The 11715-nt window shown below is 42.9% G+C and overlaps 1 protein-coding gene across 3 annotated transcripts in view; it reads left to right on the top strand.

Annotated features, from left to right (window-relative positions):
* Positions 1-408: 408 nt before the first annotated feature.
* The window catches only part of SNX12 (sorting nexin 12), a 54673-nt gene continuing 43366 nt past the window's right edge, over positions 409-11715 (top strand). The window contains exons 1-4 of one of the 3 annotated variants that reach the window (XM_082446069.1): positions 409-707; positions 5371-5466; positions 6002-6126; positions 6536-6626. In XM_082446069.1, the coding sequence (XP_082302195.1) occupies positions 543-707; positions 5371-5466; positions 6002-6126; positions 6536-6626 (477 nt within the window). In that variant the 5' untranslated portion in view covers positions 409-542. Of the gene's footprint in view, positions 708-5370; positions 5467-6001; positions 6127-6535; positions 8418-11715 lie in introns of those variants that run through there. The other 2 variants (XM_082446068.1, XM_082446067.1) reach the window with 2 other exon arrangements.

The raw sequence follows: 11715 nt of genomic DNA, 5'->3' as shown, positions 1-11715 counted from the left end.
AAGTGGCCGGGCTGCGTTTTAGGTTCTTAGTACCATTGTTGAAACCCCACCATCGGGAAACCACCCTTCTATTTTCGCGCAAAACCAGGACTAATTCAGGTCACGGGGCTTCAGCCTATCACTGTACGATCCTAGCTCGCGGGGCAGTGCCCACTGCTGATTGATGCACAGTATAAGACAATTTCTTGGCTTGAGGAGCAGCGATTGGCGGATCTCCCCTGTAGTGCTTCCTAGGATACTGGGGGTGCGTTTTGAAGACGCAGGTTCCGGGGCGGCCACAAACACTGCCCGGAAGTCTGAATGACGCCTCCTCGGTACAGGACTTCCAGCCGTCCGCTTCGCCGCTATTCAGGGTGCCGGGCCCCGGGTCGCGGCGGCGTGCGCGTGCGTGCGTGCGTGCGTGCGTGCGTGGGCGCGCGTGCGCGGCGCCGTACTCTGTGGGTTGGCTGGTTATTTTGCAAGCGGGAGGGGCCGTGCGCGCTCCTGCCTTCGGCCTCTGTCCCCATCCCCCCTTCCCCGGTCCCGGTCTCTCCTTCGGAAAGATGTCGGACACGGCAGTAGCTGACACTCGGCGCCTTAACTCGAAGCCGCAGGACCTGACTGACGCTTACGGGCCGCCAAGTAACTTCCTGGAGATCGACATCTTTAACCCACAGACGGTGGGCGTGGGCCGCGCGCGCTTCACCACCTATGAGGTTCGCATGCGGGTGAGTCACGGGGTGAGGGAGACAGCTGAGGGAGGACCGGGCGGCTGGGCAGGGAGGACCGGGCGGCTGGGCGGGGAGGGCGGGGGTGGGCGGGGGGTGAGGCTGCCATAGGGACGGCCAACGGTGGAGAAGACGCTGGAGGGGTCATTTGGGGGTTAGGGGCTTAATAGGTTTGCAGAGAGGTCTGCCCACTCGGTTGTGGCCCGAGGATACAGAAAACTCCTGAGGGGGGACATTGGACCGGCGTGAGGGAAAACAAGTACCCATGAGCAAGAAGTGAAGCATGGCTGGAGACGGTGGGGAAGGATGGAGAGGATTAGAGTGAGGAATTACAGGAAATAGGAATCAGGACTGTAGCGACAGAAGGAGGGAAGGAGGAGTGGAAGAGGGCCGGGGGATGGAGAGCCAAGGCGATATGCTGCGGGGTCCCATAACTAAACTAGGTTGTGGGAAGTCAGTCTGAAGAAGGGGGACAGGAAGGCCCAGAGGAGCTTCTTCTTAATGAGGTCTCCGTGGATGATGGAGTTGAGCAAAGCCTAGATTAAAGGGAAGAGAGATTCCAGGAACGGGAGACAGGACAGTGGGCTTGGTGGAGCAGAAATAAGAAGGGGAGTCTCCTTGAGACTGAGTGCTTCCCAGACTTGTGTAGAATTAACATCTGAAGGAGAGAAGTGTTTAATGCTTAAGTTTTCTCAGGTACTGCATGCTCACTGGAAAACCTGACCTTGCACTCGGATTGGCGCATTGTCAGTCGCTGCCCTCATCCTGGGCTGACCCTTTAGATTTGAAGTATCCAGAATATTTATTTCAATATTTACTGGCTCTCATTTGGCATTTCTGTATATGAATGGCCATTTGCCCTTTCTGCCCTAGATTAACCTTTTGGATTCATTATATTAGTTCCTAGTCTGTAGTTAACTTTAATATATGACATTTCAGGACTGCCCCAGGAGTGGTTTCTTCCAGTGTGCACTACAGAGGACTTTATTCTCTAGTTCTTAGTCCACGATGCAAGGATGGAATGTGCAGAGTACATGGTTTGCAGTGTCTTTGGCCCCATTGAAGTGGTTACAGGCAAAAAAGTTTGAGAGCCATTTTCTAATTTTCCTTATGTTTTCTTCTCAGACTAGAGGGCCAGAATATTCTCTATGGACAGCATGCTGCTCAAACAGCATTTGAAGACCTAAAAGAGTGTATGTGCTTTTATTTTTGAATGAATGAATTGAATGAGAGAGTGTGCTCTCTCCCACCTGGGCTTTGAAACCTAATTAAGAAGCGATGATCTCCAAATTCCAAGTTTGGCAAAGTCCAAACTGAAGAAAGAAACGCGAATAGAAAAAAATGAGAAAAACTTGTCTATATAAGAACTGTTTGAAATCATCTCTTTGGGGAAGAATGGACGTTAGAGCCCTCAAAATATGATAAAAGCTGGGAACTGTTAATGGCAGAGAACTTAATTACCTGAGGAATCCTGGGCATAACTTGTTCAGTGTAAGAACTCTCTGCTGTGGGGTCTTGGAGACATTGTCTTGATGTATTACCCAAGAGCTGTAGGGATTATGAATGGAATTGTTCTCTACTTCAGGCATTCTAATAAAACAGGAACTGTTCATCTAGTGCCTACTGTGTGCCAGGCACTGAACTAGGTTTTAGTTTCTAAGTCCTTACAAAACACCATTTTACAGATAGAAAACTGAGGAGGAATGCAGTTTAAGTAATTTGCCCAAGTACACATAGCTAATAAGTGGCAGGGTTGAGATTTGAACCCAGGTCCGTCTGACTCCAAAGCCCACCATACTCTTTCCACTACACTTTAGTCTCTTCGGCTATGCTTAGTTGCAAAACTTTAGTGTGCAAGATTTTTTTTTACCCACTAAGATTTTCATCAGTCTTTTCCACAATTACTAATTGTATAGTGATTGATGAGAGGGTTGATGGCAGTTCCTACTTCTGTGGGTTTGAGTTAATTTGTATTTATGTTAATTTATATGGCTATATAGGCTTTTAATATTTTTGTTGAACTCTGTTTTGGGGAAAATTGGTGAAATCATTTGGTTTGAAATTGCTAATTTAAGTGACTGATCACGGTAGGCATTATAGGGAGCATGAGACTCAGGAGAATGGGCTTTGGGAGTTAAGCATTGTGTATGGTAGAAGCAGATGGCACTGACTTGTTTCTTTGTATAATAGCTCAGGGAAGGAATACCCACCCCAAGAAATAAGGAGTCTGGAGAGGTATTCTGGTGGCTTAACAAGATATGTATGGAACTTTTCAAATGTCAGTTGTCCTGTGGACTTGAACTTTGCTTCTTTCTCCCCTTTCCCTTGATTTTGTGTTGATCAGAGCCAAAGGACTCTATATGCTGTACTACACAATCGTCTCTCCCTCATATAATTTGTAGGTTGGAGCTGAGAGAGTATCCTAGTACATAGTATCCCCTTCCTTAGATGGCTAGGTGCTGAGATGAAAGGCCGTTACTGTCACCATCCTGTGGGGGTGGGGAAAGAATAGCATTTTTGTAAGTCGAAGGAGGAAGTTCACAAAATGGCAGTGGGTGGTTTCGCTGTGTCTTGGAAGAATCTACTCAGCACTTTTTTTCTTTTCTTAGATTCTTCTGTTGGCTTCTGTAAAGGCCTACTGGTTAAGGTTCTACTGTTTGGGGATCACAGTATTTGTCTTGAACTCTGGTGGAAACCTGGAATCTCATGATACTGAAGGGCTTTTTTTCTTGAATGATTATTTTTACTCCCAGTTTTATTGAGATATAATTGACAGATAACTTTGTGTAGGTTTGAGGTGTAGAATGTGATGATTTGATACACATATATATTTTGTGCAGGATTCTGAGAATGTTCTCTATAATGGCTGATTGTGAATAGGTAATACATGCACATGGTACAAAATTCAAAAGGTACAAAAATGATATACTATAGTTATTGAAAAAAATCTGTGTATAAGTGGACCCATGCGGTTCAAACCCGTGTTGTTCAAGTGTCAACTGTACTGTAAAGATGAAGTCTCCCTCTCTCCCTCTGCCTTCCAGAGGTTCCCCTTTCTGAAGAAACCGCTGTTTCCATTTTCTTATTTATTCTTCTAAAAAATAGTTTCGGTAATAAGATATTACTTTACGTATATCCCACTCCACTTCAACCCATTGACATTCCTGGGACCTTGATCCTGAGTAGAGTTGTAACTAATGTAAGTTGGGCAGTTATTTGGCTTTTGATGCCCTATACCTAGAGCTAGATCCTGAAAAGACAGTTTTCAGACTTGAGGACTACAAAGCATGACATAGTGAGGAATGTGTGAACCTCTAGCATAGCTCCAATGCTCTTTACCTGCTCTGAGTTAGCTGTGGAGAAAGGAGAGAAACTAGCTCCTTTTTTTTCCATCTACTGATTTGAATTGACTGGTGGGAAATATAGTCAGTATTAATACATTTGTTTGGCCATTTCTACTTAGAACTTGTAGATAGGAGTGAGGATCAGGGCTTTTTGTTTGTTGGAGGTTCCTGTTGCCATTGGAGCCTTGGGAAAATTCTCAGTGATTAAGATGTGGGAATAAGCCGATTTATATCAGGGAGCAAGCTATGGTAAGCCAACTTAATGTAAGTGCTATTTCTGCTGCACTTTCTGGATAAGGAGAGGGTAAACAGATACATAGGGCCACTATTAATCAATTGAGTATTTACTGAGTAACTTGCATAATCTACATTTAGGGAGATGCAGCAGTAGTCATGGCTCCTGATTTCAATGAAATTATAATTTAGTTAGGTAGCAAGACTAACATAATGCTTAAAACAGTGGTGTGTCAGGCAGTACCAAAGTCTGTGTGTCATAGGAGTTCAGAGGAGAGGGAGACCAATAAATTAAGCTGGTGTTGTCAGGACAGATTTCCTGGATGAAGTGGGACTTGAGCTGGGCTTGTAGAATGGAGAGGATTTGGACAGGAAAAGCAGAGGAAAGCATACTTTGGAGGTGCTTATCTCTTGTTCTTTCCAGGGAACTTAAATTCACTTTTCAACTGAAAATGTAATGCATGCATATGATAAATTCAAATTTGCACAATGAAAAATGTGACCTACCCACTCCAGTTGTCTAGTCTTATTCTCCAAAGTCAATCATTGTTATCAGTATCTTTTCATAAATATTTAATTCATAAATATAAATATATACACGTATACATATCTATCCCTTTTAAAAACAAATAGAGGCAGGCTGTATATACTGTTGTGTGCCTTGATTTTAATGCTTAATATCTTTCCATACTGGGACATATATATCTTTCGCATTCTTTTCATAGTTGTATTCCACTGTACAAGTGTATCATAATTTATTTAACCAGTTATCTGTTGATGACATATATTATTATTACAAATGAGAAAATTCAGTGAAAACCCTTGTACATACATATTTATGTACAGCTTCAAGTCTATTCATAGGATAAATTCTAAGCAGCAAGGGACTTCTAATCACCACCTGTGACAAGGCTGGATGTGGTAAGAATTGGTATTCACCCGGTGGTGCTTTGAAAGGGTTCTAGGAACATGGTCCATAGGAGCTGTTTCTTTCTTAAGACCTGTCCAAGTGGTTGTGATAGGTGGCCATCACAGGCTGACATTTCTTACCATCTCTCTTCTCTCACATTCTTTCTTTCCTGTAGACAAACCTACCTATCTTCAAGCTGAAGGAGTCCTGTGTACGACGGCGCTACAGTGACTTCGAGTGGCTAAAAAATGAGCTGGAGCGAGATAGTAAGGTATGGCCCTGTTTCCTGTGTGGCATCCTTGAGAGAGGAGATCTGCATAGGTTTATAAAATCTTGAAGGCAACAGAGAGGGTGAACACACTCTGTCTACCAAATCCCAATATATTGGATCTGGGTGATACCCTTTGAAACTTGAAAGTGGTAAGTTCAGGAGAAATTGTAAAGAAAAACTATTAGTTGACTTAGTGGCTAGAAAAGTCATACAACTTAATTCCTTTAGGTGCTAAAAATGGAAAGTGTAGCTAAATTTTTGGATGGTAGTGGACTGTCAAAGAAAGTGAAGAATATTTGAAGTTTACTTCCTTTCTTTTGAGATGGTAAACCTGTCCTCCCACAGAAACAGAGCTGGATTAATTTTTGACCTGAGCCACCCCCTGACTGTTCTTATGACCTCAGTTCTTGCAAGTTGCTGAACTATGGCATAGGATGGACCCTATGCCTAATAGGAAATGAAGTGTACAGTGCTTTACCACCTTATTCCGTCTCTGTCCTCTCCCGTGTGACTGATATTTTGCGTCTGCCTACAGATTGTAGTACCACCACTGCCTGGGAAAGCCTTGAAGCGGCAGCTCCCTTTTCGAGGAGACGAAGGGATCTTTGAGGAGTCCTTTATTGAAGAAAGGAGGCAGGGCCTCGAACAGTTTATTAACAAGTAAGCCAAGTTCCTGGGGATTCCTTTTGCTACTTTTGCCATTTTGGTCTTTCTATATGTTTCGTCTCTTTCCTCTTTTGTAATGGGTAATATGATGTGGTGCCGATTGTGTGCTGGGCTCACTGGACAGTAAAACTCCATTCCTTTGAGCAGAATTCTGATCCTGTGCCTCAGGGCCTGAGAAAGCACTGCATGTTGGATGTGTCTAGGGATTTCCCCCACCTTACGCCTCTGTCCCCTTCCCTTCTGCAATATTAGGGTTGAAGTGGTACCCTGCTGCTGTCCTCTACTTGCTTGAACTTCAGGGCTGACTTTGCCCTTCTTCCCCTGTCCACATCCACAGCCCTATCCCTCTGCGAATTCTCTCTTATCCCAGATAATACTGATAACCATCTTGGTCTCTTTATAGAATTGCTGGGCACCCACTGGCTCAGAACGAACGCTGCCTACACATGTTCCTGCAGGAGGAGGCAATTGACAGGAACTACGTCCCTGGGAAGGTGCGCCAGTAGGAGTCCCTCTCACCACTTGCCCTCTACTTTCCTGCTGAAGTGACATTGGTTTTTACACTAAGCCTCTCTCTCTCTCTTTGATCTGAAGTTGGCTCTCCATCCCCTGGCCCGATAGACTGTCTGGCATTGTGTTCCTTGGTACCTGACTATACCATGGGCACTCTGCTAGGATCCTCTCCTCTGAGGAGAGGTGGGAAACCACAGGCAGATGCCCTTTGCTTGGGGTTGGGGGGTGGGTGGGGGGATTGGACTGGAAGGCAATTTCTTGGGCATTTACCCATGCCAGAAGGCTAACCTTGCGGGGGGCGGGTCTTGTGCTGGTGGGGCACTTGGGTACATACTGATGCTGCAAGTCCAGGGGATTTTTCTTACTCTTAGGTTTAACCAGGAATACTGAGCAGGGAAAGACCCTGCCTTTCCTACCTGCATGAACTTTTTTCCTTGTGGGGAAGGTGGCAGAGACTGAAAAGCTCTCGTTTTCTCTAGGCCCGTTCCTAGTTTTCTCAAGAGTTTCTTTTGTTGTACTTTCTGTCTCCCTTGTTGCTTTTCATGGCAGTAATTCTAGAGTCTAAGCAGTCTGTTGTGTGGAGCAAGGTGTGTGGGTTTTCTGGGCCCATCATCATGGCTGCTTCAGAGTCAGAAGAAAGCCATAGGGCAGTTGGGGAGCTCCTGTTGCCTAGCCCCTTTCCTTTGTGGCTCCCCGCTCTGGCTGCCTGTTCTCGCTTACCAGCAGGTGAGTCAGAATGGGCTGGGCCAGCAGTTTTCCCTCCCCAAGCCCTTGCTACTTTTATGGGTTAGCTTTGCAGATTTGGAGGCTTGAGGGCTAGGGGAAACTCACCACTGCCAGGTAACTCCCTGAAGGGTGGGAGTGGATCATTTTCTAGGTACCTCCCGGTGGTAGGGAAGGGCATCACCACTCTCTTCCTTCCATTCTCCCTTTCCCCCATCCCATTTAGTGCTGCCACAAGACAGAAAACACATGAACAAACCACACAGTCTCTGACTTCTCCTAAGCACTTTGAGCTATTGATGGGGCTTAGGGGCAAGAGTTGTCGCTGCCCTCCCCAGCTTGGTCACAGGGTTATTGAACTGCCTGCACTTGTTTCCCATGGAACCCCAGCATTCTCCCCGGAAGCTGAGCTAGGTTTAGCAGCTGGGTATAGATTTCCTAAAACTTGGAGTCTGAGGCAGCTTCTTGAGGCTGGCGACTTTCCTGGGCTTCTGTCTGGGATGTAGTGGTTTGTTTGCTGGGGCCCGATATCTGTCCCAAGTGGTGGGATGGGAGCAGGTTAACTCTGGTGTCAGGTCAAAAGTGGGGGCTCTTTGCTTAGTCACCCTATCATGGAAGGACTGGAATTCTTTATATAGGGTCTTGAGGGAAAGGATTACTGATTCTGACAAGACCCTGATCGGAGAGATTAGGATTGGATTTTGATATGGGGTTTGGAGTCCATCTAAATGTTGAAGTTCCCTGACACAGATCAGCTCTTCAGCTGCCGGGCCTGTGCCAGGGGCTGAGCAGCCCCTAGAGTGAGGCTCTGCTCCCTTTCCCACCTTCCCAGTGTTGGTGTTGTTGCTGCCTTTTTCATTTGTATCCTCTGTTATTGACTTTTTTTAAAAAAAGATTCCTCCTTTCATTGTGCACAAGTGCTGAGAGCCTGAGGCCCCATTTCTGCTGTGTATATATCCTGACTCGGGGCTTTTATTCAGCAAAATGTTCATTCTTCTGTCAGACAATGTCATATTCAACTCTGTTCATATTAAACCACTGTGAAGTAAGCCTCTGTTTTCCTGCTTAAGTTGTAAATTTAGTACTTTTTAGTTTCTAGGATATTCTGGGTATTGTGCAGAAATTATACAACATGGTCAATGTCCTGAAGTGATAAGTAATTTTTACATTTAAATTTAAAAAAAAGCAGAATCCTAGCTGCCTGTAGCAGTATTTACCTATCTTCCTTGCAACACGCAATTGACTTTGTCACAGGGGTAATGCATCTGCTTGCAGGAAGTAGCCATAGGTCTCAGTAACTGTGGTTTGGGTCAGATTTAGCAGATTTGGTTTTTAAGCTTGTGGGTGTGTGCTAATTTGGGCAAAATATATTTATTGTGTGTGTGTATGTATATGCTATCTGTGTACATAAAGACGTTTGTACATACGCTCATCCTCCGACACACCCTCACACCCCTTACAAACACTATTTCTTTCATAGGCTTTTTACCTCAATTGAGATGTTTTTCTTTCACATAGATTTGATGGAGGCAGAAAGGTGAGTGAACTCTGAGAATTTTTGATGGATGGATATTTTCACTTGACCAGTGGGTTCTGAAATGGCTTCATACACAAAGTGGGTTTTGGGAAAGGTTTGGGATGAGAGGTTAGGTAGGAATCTTGGCATTTGGGGAGTCAAAGGTAGTTTTAATCATGTAGTTGAGCGTGGAAAGAAGGTATAGAAAGTGATGTGGTCAAAACATTATGAATTAAGATGACTTAACAATGGTATTTGGGTCCAAGTAGAAGAGTGGGGGCTGAACTGAAGAAGTTAAGAGGTTTTGGTAGTTCAGGAATTAGATGACTAAAGATATCTGAGGGGACAGGGAAGACTAGCTGTTTCTGTGAGATAAGAGAAAGGAAGAGTAATAAGAGAAATGCAACCTTCACAGGCAGCAGTGTTGGAGAATGAATAGAGAATAACTAGAAAAAGCAGCTGTAAAACAAAATATTAAGCTGGGCTGTGATGGGGCGGGGTGCTTGAGGTAAAATAAAATGATTACATTCTCTTTCTTCAAAGACCTTATACTTCTTATACTTTAGTTCAGGAGATATCTAAACAAGACAAAAAAATGCTAGAGACAAAATAAGAGGTCCAGACACATCTAGTTAGTTGTCCAAACTTTTTAAATATCAGGTAAATTCCCTCTTTGGAGTCAAATGTAACTGGGTTCTGAAAGAACCCCAAATATAAGCCCATCAACACTGAGAAGGAGAAGCATACTTTTATAAGGAATTCAAGTTTATGCATACATCTAGGTATTTACTACTAATTAATCCCCTTTATCCATAGCACAGAAAGCAGCTCAACCTTTCACTGGGACCTGGGGGACAGAGGCTAACAAAAATTTTTGAACATAGTAGATACAACCAAAAGAAGTCTAAATCCTCACATTCCACAGATGCCTTATCCACCCTTTGAACCATTCTTTGAGATGAGTTGAGCTAGTAAAGGGTGGGAGAGGTGGACAGCATTCAGGCTTCTCTGGAGTTTTTGTTGGATGAGGTGTCCTATTTAAGACACTTCCATCTTCAAATACATGCTGTAATAATTTAAGTAAAATTACTTTTTTGCTTTGGAAATGCAAACCAGCTGCTCACTGAAATGGATATTTCTTCCCATCCTTGAGGACTGTTGAGTCACCTCTGGTCTTCTCTTCTTAGACACAATAACAGTTCTAAGTTTTTCTCACTTCACTCATTTTTAACCCTTTTATCTTTATTATTCTGAAATCTCTCCAAGGTCCTCATATGTCCCTAAGTCATAGAGTCTAAAACTGGACACCACTTTAATTATAGCCTGAAGTTTAGGTGGTTGTTAGTCCATTTATACTTCGCAGTGTTCAAGTTTACTTTTAAAATGTAAACACTTTGTGACTAATTTAGCTTGTGGTTCTCTGCCACTCCCTTCCCGATCACCCACCACCCCTCATTCTTCTTATCTGTTTTTTTGCCTTGTACAAAAAAAAATTATTCCCTAATTTACTTTTATTTTCTCTCTCCCTCCTGTCTGTCTGTCTATCTCTCTATCTGTCTGTCTCTGCTATTGAGAACAGAAAAGTCATTCCTTACAAAACATACAAAATGGGGGTAATTATTCACATTATACAGAATAAAGGATTCTTTAAATCATGACAAGGTTTCTTTAAATCATAACAGGGTTTCTTTAAATAGGTGCTTCCTATGGTGGTTTTAAGTGTTTGTATATAGATCAACAACTACTTAATATAGAGAAACTGAAGGTAAAGGATTAAGAGGTACTGCCAATTGAAGAACAATCAGAAATTGGATAAAACAGTAGTTCTTAAGTGAACAGTAAAATACAGTTAGATTCACAGAAATTAATGCATTACTTTTCAAGAAAATGTTATTTATTATACCAATAATTTCTTTCATCCAGATACAGTCAGCTTTTGATCATCTGTGCTAGTAGAGGGATATACTTTTTTATTTTGTTATGCATTTTCTAAAATTTAAATATAGGGATGTCTAATATTCATAAGACTTAAAAAATATTCCCTAATATGTCATCAGAATAAAGACTCAGGAAAATCTGAAAAGTAGTAGAAAGAGTAATAGGCCTGGAATAGAAACCTGGGTTCTGGAGCTGGCTATGCTATTAGCTGGCTATAGCACCTTAGGCAAATTGCTTCACCACTCTGGGCCTGTTTTCTCAGCTTTAAAGTGAGGGGATTTGACTAAATGATATCTGAGGTATCTTAAATCTCTAATGCTTATGATTTCCAACCCTTGCCAAGGAATTGAGAAACCCTGGAGGTGATGCCACCAAAAAGGTGAAAGCACAGTTTCCCTGTGTGATGGAGTTTGCTGTAGTGCAGTTAGTTTTCTCTCCCAGCAATGAATGACTCTTCACTTATCCTCATTAGATTTTGTTTGCCTATATCCTGTTGTGTCAAATCATGAGTACCCCCATTGAATCTCAGTGGTGATTTGATTTACAGCTGCCCTAATTTTATCATAGGTCTTCTAGCCGAAATTTTTATTTATTATTTTTTTAAAAATTAAAAAAAATATTTTTTGGCACCGCAGCATGCAGGATCTTAGTTCCCCAACCAGGGATCGAACCTGCGCCCCCTGCAGTAGAAGGGCAGAGTCTTAACCACTGGACCACCAGGGAAGTCCCTAGCCGAAATTTTTAAATGAAATAGTCACCTCATAACTATATGTAATTATTCTTATTTAAAATATATAAATTATAACTTGATCTGATTACAAAATATATAAATTATAACTTGATCTGATTATAACTTGATCTGATTTAAAATATATAAACTATAACCTGATCTG

This window comes from Balaenoptera physalus (assembly GCF_965194825.1).
Source record: "Balaenoptera physalus genome assembly, chromosome: X".
Taxonomy (NCBI): Eukaryota; Metazoa; Chordata; class Mammalia; order Artiodactyla; family Balaenopteridae; genus Balaenoptera; species Balaenoptera physalus.
This window is presented reverse-complemented; position numbering and strand designations above follow the sequence as displayed.